This window comes from Salmo salar, chromosome 04 (genome assembly GCF_965601325.2).
Source record: "Salmo salar chromosome 04, fSalSal1, whole genome shotgun sequence".
Lineage (NCBI taxonomy): Eukaryota > Metazoa > Chordata > Actinopteri > Salmoniformes > Salmonidae > Salmo > Salmo salar.
Window position 1 is genome coordinate 3,225,300 of NC_138294.1, and position 16,596 is coordinate 3,241,895.

General features: G+C 48.8%; 1 protein-coding gene across 1 annotated transcript in view; it reads left to right on the forward strand.

Annotated features, from left to right (window-relative positions):
* LOC106594277 (TBC1 domain family member 1) overlaps nucleotides 1-2,954 on the forward strand; it is a 47,582-nt gene extending 44,628 nt beyond the window's left edge. The window contains exons 12-13 of the mRNA XM_082973924.1: nucleotides 127-305; nucleotides 2,837-2,954. Coding sequence (XP_082830050.1) covers nucleotides 127-305; nucleotides 2,837-2,954 — 297 coding nt within the window. The remainder of the gene's footprint in view (nucleotides 1-126; nucleotides 306-2,836) is intronic.
* Nucleotides 2,955-16,596: the final 13,642 nt, after the last annotated feature.

A 16,596-nucleotide genomic window follows, 5' to 3' on the forward strand; every position in this document is an offset into this window, starting at 1 on the left:
CCCCCCCCCGAGCACCAGGGGGGGGGGGGGGGGCCCTGTGTAAACTTAGAGACTGACTGTAACTGGCAATCAGGACATCATCCTATCTGACACTCTGTGTGTGTGTGTGTGTGTGTGTGTGTGTAGGTGTGTGAGATGGACCTGTCCAAACAGCTGCAGGCGTACGAGGTGGAGTACCGCGTCTTACAGGACGAGCTGTGTGACACACGCCCGCTCACCTCAACCAATCGCAGCGCACCGCCCAGCTGGAACGCACCAATCAGAGCCTCCGACAGCAAAACCTCGACCTGCTGGAAGAACTGCAGGTACACAAACCAAACCAAATGTATTTATATAAAGCCCTTCGTACATCAGCTGATATTCTCAAAGTGCTGTACAGAAACCCAGCCTAAAACCCCAAACAGCAAGTAAAGCATGTGAAAGAAGCACGGTGGCTAGGAAAAACTCCCTAGGAAAAACTCCCTAGAAAGGCCAAAAACCTAGGAAGAAACCTAGAGAGGAACCAGGCTATGAGGGGGTGGCCAGTCCTCTTCTGGCTGTGCCGGGTGGATATTATAACAGAACATGGTCAAGATGTTAAAATGTTCATAAATGACCAGCATGGTCAAATAATAATAATCATAGTAGTTGTCGAGGGTGCAACAAGCACGTCCGGTGAAGAGGTCAGGGTTCCATAGCCGCAGGCAGAACAGTTGAAACTGGAGCAGCAGCACGGCCAGGTGGACTGGGGACAGCAAGGAGTCATCATACCAGGTAGTCCTGAGGCATGGTCCTAGGGCTCAGGTCCTCTGAGAGAAAGACAGAAAGAGAGAATTAGAGAGAGCCTATTTAAATACACACAGGACACCGGATAAGACAAGAGAAATACTCCAGATGTAACAGACTGACCCTAGCCCCCCGACACATAAACTACTGCAGCATAAATACTGGAGGCTGAGACAGGAGGGATCAGAAGACACTGTGGCCCCATCCGATGATACCCCCGGACAGGGCCAAACAGGCAGGATATAACCCCACCCACTTTGCCAAAGCACAGCCCCCACACCACTAGAGGGATGTCTCCAACCACCAACTTACCGTCCTAAGACAAGGCCGAGTATAGCCCACAACGATCTCCGCCATGGCACAACCCAAGGGGGGGGGCGCCAACCCAGACAGGAAGACCACGTCAGTGACTCAACCCACTCAAGTGACGCACCCCTCCCATGGACGGCATGGAAGAACACCAGTAGGCCAGTGACTCAGCCTCTGTAAAAGGGTTAGAGGCAGAGAATCCCAGTGGAAAGAGGGGAACCGGCAAGGCAGAGACAGCAAGGGCGGTTCGTTGCTCCAGCCTTTCCGTTCACCTTCACACTCCTGGGCCAGACTATACTTAATCATAGGACCTACTGAAGAGATAAGTCTTCAGTAAAGACTTAAAGTTTGAGACTGAGTCTGCGTCTCTCACATTGGTAGGCAGACCATTCCATAAAAATGGAGCTCTATAGGAGAAAGCCCTGCCTCCAGCCGTTTGCTTAGAAATTCTAGGGACAATTAGGAGGCCTGCGTCTTGTGACCGTAGCGTACGTGTAGGTATGTACGGCAGGACCAAATCGGAAAGATAGGTAGGAGCAAGCCCATGTAATGCTTTGTAGGTTAGCAGTAAAACCTTGAAATCAGCCCTTGCCTTAACAGGAAGCCAGTGTAGGGAGGCTAACACTGGAGTAATATGATCAAATTTTTTGGTTCTAGTCAGGATTCTAGCAGCCGTATTTAGCACTAACTGAAGTTTATTTAGTGCTTTATCCGGGTAGCCGGAAAGTAGAGCATTGCAGTAGTCCAGCCTAGAAGTAACAAAAGCATGGATTAATTGAGACGACTGTACAACCATCCAGATTAATTGTCAGATTCAACAGAAGATCTCTTTGTTTCTTGGGACCTAGAACAAGCATCTCTGTTTTGTCCGAGTTTAAAAGTAGAAAGTTTGCAGCCATCCACTTCTTTATGTCTGAAACACAGGCTTCTAGCGAGGGCAATTTTGGGGCTTCACCATGTTTCATTGAAATGTACAGCTGTGTGTCGTCCGCATAGCAGTGAAATTTAACATTATGTTTTCGAATGACATCCCCAAGAGGTAAAATATATAGTGTGAAAACAATAGTGGTCCTAAAACGGAACCTTGAGGAACACCGAAAATTTACAATTGATTTGTCAGAGGACAAACCATCCACGGAGACAAACTGATATCTTTCCGACAGATAAGATCTAAACCAGGCCAGAACTTGTCCATGTAGACCAATTTGGGTTTCCAATCTCTCCAAAAGAATGTGGTGATCGATGGTATCAAAAGCGGCACTAAGATCTAGGAGCACGAGGACAGACGCAGAGCCTCGGTCTGACGTCATTAAAAGGTCATTTACCACCTTCACAAGTGCAGTCTCAGTGCTATGATGGGGTCTAAAACCAGACTGAAGCGTTTCCTATACATTGTTTTTGTCTTCAGGAAGGCAGTGAGTTGCTGTGCAACAGCTTTTTCTAAAATGTTTTGAGAGGAATGGAAGATTCGATTTAGGCCGATTAGTTTTTTTATATAATTTCTGGATCAAGATTCGGCTTTTTCAAGAGAGGCTTTATTACTGCCACTTTTAGTGAGCTTGGTACACATCCGGTGGATACAGAGCCGTTTATTATGTTCAACATAGGAGGGCCAAGCACAGGAAGCAGCTCTTTCACTAGTTTAGTTGGAATAGGGTCCACTATGCAGCTTGAGGGTTTAGAGGCCATGATTATTTTCATCACACACACACACACACACACACACACACACACACTAAACACACGTTTTGTTTCTCTCCAGGTGTCCCAGGCTCGTGTGTGTCGCCCTGGACGTGCAGGTGGAGGGGGCTGGCCCAATCAGAGGCTCTGCTGAGAGAACAGGTGTTCCGATTGGAGGAGGAGAGGAATGGACTGCGTGACGCTGTCACACACCTACACACACTCCTCACCGCGCCGGGAATACACACACACACACTCCTCACCGCGCCGGGAATACACACACACACACTCCTCACCGCGCCGGGAATACACACACACACAACGCTAGGAGACTTCAACCTGGACACGCACACACACTCCGCTGCCGACGCAGACGGACAGGCAGACGGACAGGCAGACGGACAGGGAGACGGACAGGCAGACGGACAGGCAGACGGACAGGGAGACGGGCAGGGAGATGGACAGGCAGACGGGCAGGGAGACGGGCAGGGAGACGGGCAGGCAGACGGACAGGGAGACGGGCAGGCAGACGGACAGAGAGTGGATGTCCCGTACAATCTTTAGTCTTATATCTTTGTTGAAAATGTTTTATTTTATTTATTTATTAATTAAATAAAATGTTGGCGACCCCACTGCAGTCCCCCCCCCCCCAACGTTCAATACCACTGCCCCCCCCCCCCCCCCCCAACGTTCAATACCACTGTCCCCCCCCCCCCCAATGTTCAATACCACTGCCCCCCCCCCCCCCCCCCCAACGTTCAATACCACAGTCCCCCCCCAACGTTCAATACCACAGCCCCCCCCCCCCCAACGTTGCAATACCACTGTCCAACATGGTTCAACCCAAATCTACAGGACCTGGGGCTCTGGAAACCACTGGGAGGGAGGACAAACAGACTGCTGTGTGTGTGTGTGTGTGTGTGTGTGTGTGTGTGTGTGTGTTGAGGACTGACTGTTAAGCTACTTTTCCAGTCGACTGGAGCTCAAGAGGGGCGAATTCACCCTTCATCTACTCTCATGCCTACTGTGTGTGTGTGTGTGTGTGTGTGTGTGTGTGTGTGTGTGTGTGTGTGTGTGTGTGTGCGCCAACCAAATGAGTCTGCCAGGACTGGTGCCCTGGGTTTATTTTGGCTCTCTTTCCTACACCGCGCCCTGCCCTGCGTCTCTCTCTCCTCCCTCCCTCCCTCCCTCCCTCCTCTCTCCACACCCTGCCCTGCCTCTCTCGCTCCTCCCTCCCTCTCTCTTCTCTCCTCCCTCCCTCCTCTCTCCACGCCCTGCCTCTCTCTCTCCTCCTCCCTCCCTCTCTCTTCTCTCCTCCCTCCCTCCTCTCTCCTCCCTCCCTCCTCTCTCCACGCCCTGCCCTGCCTCTCTTCTCTCCTCCTCCCTCCCTCCCTCCCTCCTCTCTCCTCCCTCTCTCTTCTCTCCTCCCTCTCTCTTCTCTCCTCCCTCTCTCCTCTCTCCACGCCCTGCCCTGCCTCTCTCTCTCCTCCCTCTCTCTTCTCTCCTCCCTCTTTCTTCTCTCCTCTCTCCACGCCCTGCCTCTCTCTCTTCTCTCCTCCCTCTCTCTTCCTTCCTCCCTCCCTCCTCTCTCTCTTCTCTCCTCCCTCCCTCCTCTCTTCTCTCCTCCCTCCCTCCTCTCTCCACGCCCTGCCCTGCCTCTCTCTCCTCCCTCCCTCTCTCTTCTCTCCTCCCTCTTTCTTCTCTCCTCTCTCCACGCCCTGCCTCTCTCTCTTCTCTCTCCCCTCTCCCTCTCTCTCTCCCCTCTCTCCAATACAATTTTAAGGTTGCTTTATTGGCATGGGGGAAACATATGTTTACATTGCCAAAGCAAGTGAAGTAGATAATAAACAATAAAAAAATTAAATAACAGTAAACATTCATCACAAAAGTTTCCCAAAAAAATAAAGACATTTCAAATGTCATTATGTCTATATACAGCGAGTCTGATATTATAACTGATCAGAAAGGTCTTTGACCGTAGAGGAGATGAGGCCACATTCACACCTTGATTCAGTATATTATAATCCACCTGTAATTAATCATTAATGGTAGATCTTAAACAGGGTTATAAAATAACCTTAGAAAGTCACACCGTCAAGAGAGTGTTTCAACATCACGTCACGTAGACTGGGTGTCAGGGCTGTCTGAAGGTAAAGAGAGAGTTTCAACATCACGTCACGTAGACTGGGTGTCAGGGCTGTCTGAAGGTAAAGAGAGAGTTTCATCATCACGTAGACTGGGTGTCAGGGCTGTCTGAAGGTAAAGAGAGTTTCATCATCACGTAGACTGGGTGTCAGGGCTGTCTGAAGGTAAAGAGAGAGTTTCATCATCACGTAGACTGGGTGTCAGGGCTGTCTGAAGGTAAAGAGAGAGTTTCATCATCACGTAGACTGGGTGTCAGGGCTGTCTGAAGGTAAAGAGAGAGTTTCATCATCACGTAGACTGGGTGTCAGGGCTGTCTGAAGGTAAAGAGAGAGTTTCATCATCACGTAGACTGGGTGTCAGGGCTGTCTGAAGGTAAAGAGAGTTTCATCATCACGTAGACTGGGTGTCAGGGCTGTCTGAAGGTAAAGAGAGAGTTTCATCATCACGTAGACTGGGTGTCAGGGCTGTCTGAAGGTAAAGAGAGTTTCATCATCACGTAGACTGGGTGTCAGGGCTGTCTGAAGGTAAAGAGAGAGTTTCATCATCACGTAGACTGGGTGTCAGGGCTGTCTGAAGGTAAAGAGAGAGTTTCATCATCACGTAGACTGGGTGTCAGGGCTGTCTGAAGGTAAAGAGAGTTTCATCATCACGTAGACTGGGTGTCAGGGCTGTCTGAAGGTAAAGAGAGTTTCATCATCACGTAGACTGGGTGTCAGGGCTGTCTGAAGGTAAAGAGAGAGTATCATCATCACGTAGACTGGGTGTCAGGGCTGTCTGAAGGTAAAGAGAGAGTTTCATCATCACGTAGACTGGGTGTCAGGGCTGTCTGAAGGTAAAGAGAGAGTTTCATCATCACGTAGACTGGGTGTCAGGGCTGTCTGAAGGTAAAGAGAGAGTTTCATCATCACGTAGACTGGGTGTCAGGGCTGTCTGAAGGTAAAGAGAGTTTCATCATCACGTAGACTGGGTGTCAGGGCTGTCTGAAGGTAAAGAGAGAGTTTCATCATCACGTAGACTGGGTGTCAGGGCTGTCTGAAGGTAAAGAGAGAGTTTCATCATCACGTAGACTGGGTGTCAGGGCTGTCTGAAGGTAAAGAGAGTTTCATCATCACGTAGACTGGGTGTCAGGGCTGTCTGAAGGTAAAGAGAGTTTCATCATCACGTAGACTGGGTGTCAGGGCTGTCTGAAGGTAAAGAGAGAGTTTCATCATCACGTAGACTGGGTGTCAGGGCTGTCTGAAGGTAAAGAGAGTTTCATCATCACGTAGACTGGGTGTCAGGGCTGTCTGAAGGTAAAGAGAGAGTTTCATCATCACGTAGACTGGGTGTCAGGGCTGTCTGAAGGTAAAGAGAGTTTCATCATCACGTAGACTGGGTGTCAGGGCTGTCTGAAGGTAAAGAGAGTTTCATCATCACGTAGACTGGGTGTCAGGGCTGTCTGAAGGTAAAGAGAGAGTTTCATCATCACGTAGACTGGGTGTCAGGGCTGTCTGAAGGTAAAGAGAGTTTCATCATCACGTAGACTGGGTGTCAGGGCTGTCTGAAGGTAAAGAGAGAGTTTCATCATCACGTAGACTGGGTGTCAGGGCTGTCTGAAGGTAAAGAGAGAGTTTCATCATCACGTAGACTGGGTGTCAGGGCTGTCTGAAGGTAAAGAGAGAGTTTCATCATCACGTAGACTGGGTGTCAGGGCTGTCTGAAGGTAAAGAGAGTGTTTCATCATCACGTAGACTGGGTGTCAGGGCTGTCTGAAGGTAAAGAGAGAGTTTCATCATCACGTAGACTGGGTGTCAGGGCTGTCTGAAGGTAAAGAGAGAGTTTCATCATCACGTAGACTGGGTGTCAGGGCTGTCTGAAGGTAAAGAGAGTTTCATCATCACGTAGACTGGGTGTCAGGGCTGTCTGAAGGTAAAGAGAGAGTTTCATCATCACGTAGACTGGGTGTCAGGGCTGTCTGAAGGTAAAGAGATAGTTTCAACATCACGTAGACTGGGTGTCAGGGCTGTCTGAAGGTAAAGAGAGTTTCATCATCACGTAGACTGGGTGTCAGGGCTGTCTGAAGGTAAAGAGAGTGTTTCAACATCACGTAGACTGGGTGTCAGCGGCTGTCTGAAGGTAAAGAGAGAGTTTCAACATCACGTCACGTAGACTGGGTGTCAGCGGCTGTCTGAAGGTAAAGAGAGAGTTTCATCATCACGTAGACTGGGTGTCAGGGCTGTCTGAAGGTAAAGAGTGTTTCAACATCACGTCACGTAGACTGGGTGTCAGGGCTGTCTGAAGGTAAAGAGAGTGTTTCAACATCACGTCACGTAGACTGGGTGTCAGCGGCTGTCTGAAGGTAAAGAGAGTGTTTCAACATCACGTAGACTGGGTGTCTGCGGCTGTCTGAAGGTAAAGAGAGAGTTTCAACATCACGTAGACTGGGTGTCAGGGCTGTCTGAAGGTAAAGAGAGTGTTTCATCATCACGTAGACTGGGTGTCAGGGCTGTCTGAAGGTAAAGAGAGTTTCATCATCACGTAGACTGGGTGTCAGGGCTGTCTGAAGGTAAGAGAGAGTTTCATCATCACGTAGACTGGGTGTCAGGGCTGTCTGAAGGTAAAGAGAGTTTCATCATCACGTAGACTGGGTGTCAGGGCTGTCTGAAGGTAAAGAGAGAGTTTCATCATCACGTAGACTGGGTGTCAGGGCTGTCTGAAGGTAAAGAGAGAGTTTCATCATCACGTAGACTGGGTGTCAGGGCTGTCTGAAGGTAAAGAGAGTGTTTCAACATCACGTAGACTGGGTGTCAGGGCTGTCTGAAGGTAAAGAGAGAGTTTCATCATCACGTAGACTGGGTGTCAGGGCTGTCTGAAGGTAAAGAGAGAGTATCATCATCACGTAGACTGGGTGTCAGGGCTGTCTGAAGGTAAAGAGAGTTTCATCATCACGTAGACTGGGTGTCAGGGCTGTCTGAAGGTAAAGAGAGTTTCATCATCACGTAGACTGGGTGTCAGGGCTGTCTGAAGGTAAAGAGAGTTTCATCATCACGTAGACTGGGTGTCAGGGCTGTCTGAAGGTAAAGAGAGAGTTTCATCATCACGTAGACTGGGTGTCAGGGCTGTCTGAAGGTAAAGAGAGAGTTTCATCATCACATAGACTGGGTGTCAGGGCTGTCTGAAGGTAAAGAGAGTTTCATCATCACGTAGACTGGGTGTCAGGGCTGTCTGAAGGTAAAGAGAGAGTTTCATCATCACGTAGACTGGGTGTCAGGGCTGTCTGAAGGTAAAGAGAGTGTTTCAACATCACGTAGACTGGGTGTCAGGGCTGTCTGAAGGTAAAGAGAGTGTTTCATCATCACGTAGACTGGGTGTCAGGGCTGTCTGAAGGTAAAGAGAGAGTTTCATCATCACGTAGACTGGGTGTCAGGGCTGTCTGAAGGTAAAGAGAGAGTATCATCATCACGTAGACTGGGTGTCAGGGCTGTCTGAAGGTAAAGAGAGAGTTTCATCATCACGTAGACTGGGTGTCAGGGCTGTCTGAAGGTAAAGAGAGAGTTTCATCATCACGTAGACTGGGTGTCAGGGCTGTCTGAAGGTAAAGAGAGTTTCATCATCACGTAGACTGGGTGTCAGGGCTGTCTGAAGGTAAAGAGAGTTTCATCATCACGTAGACTGGGTGTCAGGGCTGTCTGAAGGTAAAGAGAGAGTTTCATCATCACGTAGACTGGGTGTCAGGGCTGTCTGAAGGTAAAGAGAGAGTTTCAACATCACGTCACGTAGACTGGGTGTTGCGGCTGTCTGAAGGTAAAGAGAGAGTTTCATCATCACGTAGACTGGGTGTCAGGGCTGTCTGAAGGTAAAGAGAGAGTTTCATCATCACGTAGACTGGGTGTCAGGGCTGTCTGAAGGTAAAGAGAGTTTCATCATCACGTAGACTGGGTGTCAGGGCTGTCTGAAGGTAAAGAGAGTTTCATCATCACGTAGACTGGGTGTTAGGGCTGTCTGAAGGTAAAGATAGAGTTTCATCATCACGTAGACTGGGTGTCAGGGCTGTCTGAAGGTAAAGAGAGTGTTTCAACATCACGTAGACTGGGTGTCAGGGCTGTCTGAAGGTAAAGAGAGTGTTTCAACATCACGTAGACTGGGTGTTGCGGCTGTCTGAAGGTAAAGAGAGAGTTTCAACATCACGTCACGTAGACTGGGTGTTGCGGCTGTCTGAAGGTAAAGAGAGAGTTTCATCATCACGTAGACTGGGTGTCAGGGCTGTCTGAAGGTAAAGAGTGTTTCAACATCACGTCACGTAGACTGGGTGTCAGGGCTGTCTGAAGGTAAAGAGAGTGTTTCAACATCACGTCACGTAGACTGGGTGTCGCGGCTGTCTGAAGGTAAAGAGAGTGTTTCAACATCACGTAGACTGGGTGTTGCGGCTGTCTGAAGGTAAAGAGAGAGTTTCAACATCACGTAGACTGGGTGTCAGGGCTGTCTGAAGGTAAAGAGAGTGTTTCATCATCACGTAGACTGGGTGTCAGGGCTGTCTGAAGGTAAAGAGAGAGTTTCATCATCACGTAGACTGGGTGTCAGGGCTGTCTGAAGGTAAAGAGATAGTTTCATCATCACGTAGACTGGGTGTCAGGGCTGTCTGAAGGTAAAGAGAGTTTCATCATCACGTAGACTGGGTGTCAGGGCTGTCTGAAGGTAAAGAGAGAGTTTCATCATCACGTAGACTGGGTGTCAGGGCTGTCTGAAGGTAAAGAGATAGTTTCAACATCACGTAGACTGGGTGTCAGGGCTGTCTGAAGGTAAAGAGAGTTTCATCATCACGTAGACTGGGTGTCAGGGCTGTCTGAAGGTAAAGAGAGTGTTTCAACATCACGTAGACTGGGTGTTGCGGCTGTCTGAAGGTAAAGAGAGAGTTTCAACATCACGTCACGTAGACTGGGTGTTGCGGCTGTCTGAAGGTAAAGAGAGAGTTTCATCATCACGTAGACTGGGTGTCAGGGCTGTCTGAAGGTAAAGAGTGTTTCAACATCACGTCACGTAGACTGGGTGTCAGGGCTGTCTGAAGGTAAAGAGAGTGTTTCAACATCACGTCACGTAGACTGGGTGTCGCGGCTGTCTGAAGGTAAAGAGAGTGTTTCAACATCACGTAGACTGGGTGTTGCGGCTGTCTGAAGGTAAAGAGAGAGTTTCAACATCACGTAGACTGGGTGTCAGGGCTGTCTGAAGGTAAAGAGAGTGTTTCATCATCACGTAGACTGGGTGTCAGGGCTGTCTGAAGGTAAAGAGAGTTTCATCATCACGTAGACTGGGTGTCAGGGCTGTCTGAAGGTAAAGAGAGTTTCATCATCACGTAGACTGGGTGTCAGGGCTGTCTGAAGGTAAAGAGAGTTTCATCATCACGTAGACTGGGTGTCAGGGCTGTCTGAAGGTAAAGAGAGAGTTTCATCATCACGTAGACTGGGTGTCAGGGCTGTCTGAAGGTAAAGAGAGAGTTTCATCATCACGTAGACTGGGTGTCAGGGCTGTCTGAAGGTAAAGAGAGTGTTTCAACATCACGTAGACTGGGTGTCAGGGCTGTCTGAAGGTAAAGAGAGAGTTTCATCATCACGTAGACTGGGTGTCAGGGCTGTCTGAAGGTAAAGAGAGAGTATCATCATCACGTAGACTGGGTGTCAGGGCTGTCTGAAGGTAAAGAGAGTTTCATCATCACGTAGACTGGGTGTCAGGGCTGTCTGAAGGTAAAGAGAGTTTCATCATCACGTAGACTGGGTGTCAGGGCTGTCTGAAGGTAAAGAGAGTTTCATCATCACGTAGACTGGGTGTCAGGGCTGTCTGAAGGTAAAGAGAGAGTTTCATCATCACGTAGACTGGGTGTCAGGGCTGTCTGAAGGTAAAGAGAGAGTTTCATCATCACATAGACTGGGTGTCAGGGCTGTCTGAAGGTAAAGAGAGTTTCATCATCACGTAGACTGGGTGTCAGGGCTGTCTGAAGGTAAAGAGAGAGTTTCATCATCACGTAGACTGGGTGTCAGGGCTGTCTGAAGGTAAAGAGAGTGTTTCAACATCACGTAGACTGGGTGTCAGGGCTGTCTGAAGGTAAAGAGAGTGTTTCATCATCACGTAGACTGGGTGTCAGGGCTGTCTGAAGGTAAAGAGAGAGTTTCATCATCACGTAGACTGGGTGTCAGGGCTGTCTGAAGGTAAAGAGAGAGTATCATCATCACGTAGACTGGGTGTCAGGGCTGTCTGAAGGTAAAGAGAGAGTTTCATCATCACGTAGACTGGGTGTCAGGGCTGTCTGAAGGTAAAGAGAGAGTTTCATCATCACGTAGACTGGGTGTCAGGGCTGTCTGAAGGTAAAGAGAGTTTCATCATCACGTAGACTGGGTGTCAGGGCTGTCTGAAGGTAAAGAGAGTTTCATCATCACGTAGACTGGGTGTCAGGGCTGTCTGAAGGTAAAGAGAGAGTTTCATCATCACGTAGACTGGGTGTCAGGGCTGTCTGAAGGTAAAGAGAGAGTTTCAACATCACGTCACGTAGACTGGGTGTTGCGGCTGTCTGAAGGTAAAGAGAGAGTTTCATCATCACGTAGACTGGGTGTCAGGGCTGTCTGAAGGTAAAGAGAGAGTTTCATCATCACGTAGACTGGGTGTCAGGGCTGTCTGAAGGTAAAGAGAGTTTCATCATCACGTAGACTGGGTGTCAGGGCTGTCTGAAGGTAAAGAGAGTTTCATCATCACGTAGACTGGGTGTTAGGGCTGTCTGAAGGTAAAGATAGAGTTTCATCATCACGTAGACTGGGTGTCAGGGCTGTCTGAAGGTAAAGAGAGTGTTTCAACATCACGTAGACTGGGTGTCAGGGCTGTCTGAAGGTAAAGAGAGTGTTTCAACATCACGTAGACTGGGTGTTGCGGCTGTCTGAAGGTAAAGAGAGAGTTTCAACATCACGTCACGTAGACTGGGTGTTGCGGCTGTCTGAAGGTAAAGAGAGAGTTTCATCATCACGTAGACTGGGTGTCAGGGCTGTCTGAAGGTAAAGAGTGTTTCAACATCACGTCACGTAGACTGGGTGTCAGGGCTGTCTGAAGGTAAAGAGAGTGTTTCAACATCACGTCACGTAGACTGGGTGTCGCGGCTGTCTGAAGGTAAAGAGAGTGTTTCAACATCACGTAGACTGGGTGTTGCGGCTGTCTGAAGGTAAAGAGAGAGTTTCAACATCACGTAGACTGGGTGTCAGGGCTGTCTGAAGGTAAAGAGAGTGTTTCATCATCACGTAGACTGGGTGTCAGGGCTGTCTGAAGGTAAAGAGAGTTTCATCATCACGTAGACTGGGTGTCAGGGCTGTCTGAAGGTAAAGAGAGTTTCATCATCACGTAGACTGGGTGTCAGGGCTGTCTGAAGGTAAAGAGAGTTTCATCATCACGTAGACTGGGTGTCAGGGCTGTCTGAAGGTAAAGAGAGAGTTTCATCATCACGTAGACTGGGTGTCAGGGCTGTCTGAAGGTAAAGAGAGAGTTTCATCATCACGTAGACTGGGTGTCAGGGCTGTCTGAAGGTAAAGAGAGTGTTTCAACATCACGTAGACTGGGTGTCAGGGCTGTCTGAAGGTAAAGAGAGAGTTTCATCATCACGTAGACTGGGTGTCAGGGCTGTCTGAAGGTAAAGAGAGAGTATCATCATCACGTAGACTGGGTGTCAGGGCTGTCTGAAGGTAAAGAGAGTTTCATCATCACGTAGACTGGGTGTCAGGGCTGTCTGAAGGTAAAGAGAGTTTCATCATCACGTAGACTGGGTGTCAGGGCTGTCTGAAGGTAAAGAGAGTTTCATCATCACGTAGACTGGGTGTCAGGGCTGTCTGAAGGTAAAGAGAGAGTTTCATCACGTAGACTGGGTGTCAGGGCTGTCTGAAGGTAAAGAGAGAGTTTCATCATCACATAGACTGGGTGTCAGGGCTGTCTGAAGGTAAAGAGAGTTTCATCATCACGTAGACTGGGTGTCAGGGATGTCTGAAGGTAAAGAGAGAGTTTCATCATCACGTAGACTGGGTGTCAGGGCTGTCTGAAGGTAAAGAGAGTGTTTCAACATCACGTAGACTGGGTGTCAGGGCTGTCTGAAGGTAAAGAGAGAGTTTCATCATCACGTAGACTGGGTGTCAGGGCTGTCTGAAGGTAAAGAGAGAGTATCATCATCACGTAGACTGGGTGTCAGGGCTGTCTGAAGGTAAAGAGAGAGTTTCATCATCACGTAGACTGGGTGTCAGGGCTGTCTGAAGGTAAAGAGAGTTTCATCATCACGTAGACTGGGTGTCAGGGCTGTCTGAAGGTAAAGAGAGTTTCATCATCACGTAGACTGGGTGTCAGGGCTGTCTGAAGGTAAAGAGAGAGTTTCATCATCACGTAGACTGGGTGTCAGGGCTGTCTGAAGGTAAAGAGAGAGTTTCATCATCACGTAGACTGGGTGTCAGGGCTGTCTGAAGGTAAAGAGAGAGTTTCAACATCACGTCACGTAGACTGGGTGTTGCGGCTGTCTGAAGGTAAAGAGAGAGTTTCATCATCACGTAGACTGGGTGTCAGGGCTGTCTGAAGGTAAAGAGAGAGTTTCATCATCACGTAGACTGGGTGTCAGGGCTGTCTGAAGGTAAAGAGAGTTTCATCATCACGTAGACTGGGTGTCAGGGCTGTCTGAAGGTAAAGAGAGTTTCATCATCACGTAGACTGGGTGTTAGGGCTGTCTGAAGGTAAAGATAGAGTTTCATCATCACGTAGACTGGGTGTCAGGGCTGTCTGAAGGTAAAGAGAGTGTTTCAACATCACGTAGACTGGGTGTCAGGGCTGTCTGAAGGTAAAGAGAGTTTCATCATCACGTAGACTGGGTGTCAGGGCTGTCTGAAGGTAAAGAGAGTATCATCATCACGTAGACTGGGTGTCAGGGCTGTCTGAAGGTAAAGAGAGAGTTTCAACATCACGTAGACTGGGTGTCAGGGCTGTCTGAAGGTAAAGAGAGAGTATCATCATCACGTAGACTGGGTGTCAGGGCTGTCTGAAGGTAAAGAGAGAGTTTCAACATCACGTAGACTGGGTGTCAGGGCTGTCTGAAGGTAAAGAGAGAGTTTCATCATCACGTAGACTGGGTGTCAGGGCTGTCTGAAGGTAAAGAGAGAGTTTCATCATCACGTAGACTGGGTGTCAGGGCTGTCTGAAGGTAAAGAGAGAGTTTCATCATCACGTAGACTGGGTGTCAGGGCTGTCTGAAGGTAAAGAGAGAGTTTCAACATCACGTAGACTGGGTGTCAGGGCTGTCTGAAGGTAAAGAGAGTTTCATCATCACGTAGACTGGGTGTCAGGGCTGTCTGAAGGTAAAGAGAGAGTTTCATCATCACGTAGACTGGGTGTCAGGGCTGTCTGAAGGTAAAGAGAGAGTTTCATCATCACGTAGACTGGGTGTCAGGGCTGTCTGAAGGTAAAGAGAGAGTTTCATCATCACGTAGACTGGGTGTCAGGGCTGTCTGAAGGTAAAGAGAGTTTCATCATCACGTAGACTGGGTGTCAGGGCTGTCTGAAGGTAAAGAGAGAGTATCATCATCACGTAGACTGGGTGTCAGGGCTGTCTGAAGGTAAAGAGAGAGTTTCATCATCACGTAGACTGGGTGTCAGGGCTGTCTGAAGGTAAAGAGAGAGTTTCATCATCACGTAGACTGGGTGTCAGGGCTGTCTGAAGGTAAAGAGAGAGTTTCATCATCACGTAGACTGGGTGTCAGGGCTGTCTGAAGGTAAAGAGAGAGTTTCATCATCACGTAGACTGGGTGTCAGGGCTGTCTGAAGGTAAAGAGAGAGTTTCAACATCACGTAGACTGGGTGTCAGGGCTGTCTGAAGGTAAAGAGAGAGTTTCATCATCACGTAGACTGGGTGTCAGGGCTGTCTGAAGGTAAAGAGAGAGTTTCATCATCACGTAGACTGGGTGTCAGGGCTGTCTGAAGGTAAAGAGAGTGTCATCATCACGTAGACTGGGTGTCAGGGCTGTCTGAAGGTAAAGAGAGAGTTTCATCATCACGTAGACTGGGTGTCAGGGCTGTCTGAAGGTAAAGAGAGTGTTTCATCATCACGTAGACTGGGTGTCAGGGCTGTCTGAAGGTAAAGAGAGAGTTTCATCATCACGTAGACTGGGTGTCAGGGCTGTCTGAAGGTAAAGAGAGAGTTTCATCATCACGTCACGTAGACTGGGTGTCAGGGCTGTCTGAAGGTAAAGAGAGAGTATCATCATCACGTAGACTGGGTGTCAGGGCTGTCTGAAGGTAAAGAGAGTTTCATCATCACGTAGACTGGGTGTCAGGGCTGTCTGAAGGTAAAGAGAGAGTTTCATCATCACGTAGACTGGGTGTCAGGGCTGTCTGAAGGTAAAGAGAGTTTCATCATCACGTAGACTGGGTGTCAGGGCTGTCTGAAGGTAAAGAGAGTTTCATCATCACGTAGACTGGGTGTCAGGGCTGTCTGAAGGTAAAGAGAGAGTATCATCATCACGTAGACTGGGTGTCAGGGCTGTCTGAAGGTAAAGAGAGAGTTTCATCATCACGTAGACTGGGTGTCAGGGCTGTCTGAAGGTAAAGAGAGAGTTTCATCATCACGTAGACTGGGTGTCAGGACTGTCTGAAGGTAAAGAGAGAGTTTCAACATCACGTAGACTGGGTGTCAGGGCTGTCTGAAGGTAAAGAGAGTGTTTCATCATCACGTAGACTGGGTGTCAGGGCTGTCTGAAGGTAAAGAGAGTGTTTCATCATCACGTAGACTGGGTGTCAGGGCTGTCTGAAGGTAAAGAGAGTTTCATCATCACGTAGACTGGGTGTCAGGGCTGTCTGAAGGTAAAGAGAGTGTTTCATCATCACGTAGACTGGGTGTCGCGGCTGTCTGAAGGTAAAGAGAGTGTTTCATCATCACGTAGACTGGGTGTCAGGGCTGTCTGAAGGTAAAGAGAGTTTCATCATCACGTAGACTGGGTGTCAGGGCTGTCTGAAGGTAAAGAGAGTTTCATCATCACGTAGACTGGGTGTCAGGGCTGTCTGAAGGTAAAGAGAGTTTCATCATCACGTAGACTGGGTGTCAGGGCTGTCTGAAGGTAAAGAGAGTTTCATCATCACGTAGACTGGGTGTCAGGGCTGTCTGAAGGTAAAGAGAGAGTTTCATCATCACGTAGACTGGGTGTCAGGGCTGTCTGAAGGTAAAGAGAGTTTCATCATCACGTAGACTGGGTGTCAGGGCTGTCTGAAGGTAAAGAGAGAGTTTCATCATCACGTAGACTGGGTGTCAGGGCTGTCTGAAGGTAAAGAGAGTTTCATCATCACGTAGACTGGGTGTCAGGGCTGTCTGAAGGTAAAGAGAGAGTTTCATCATCACGTAGACTGGGTGTCAGGGCTGTCTGAAGGTAGAGAGAGTTTCATCATCACGTAGACTGGGTGTCAGGGCTGTCTGAAGGTAAAGAGAGTTTCATCATCACGTAGACTGGGTGTCAGGGCTGTCTGAAGGTAAAGAGAGTGTTTCAACATCACGTAGACTGGGTGTCGCGGCTGTCTGAAGGTAAAGAGAGTGTTTCAACATCACGTAGACTGGGTGTCAGGGCTGTCTGAAGGTAAAGAGAGTTTCATCATCACGTAGACTGGGTGTCAGGGCTGTCTGAAGGTAAAGAGAGAGTTTCATCATCACGTAGACTGGGTGTCAGGGCTGTC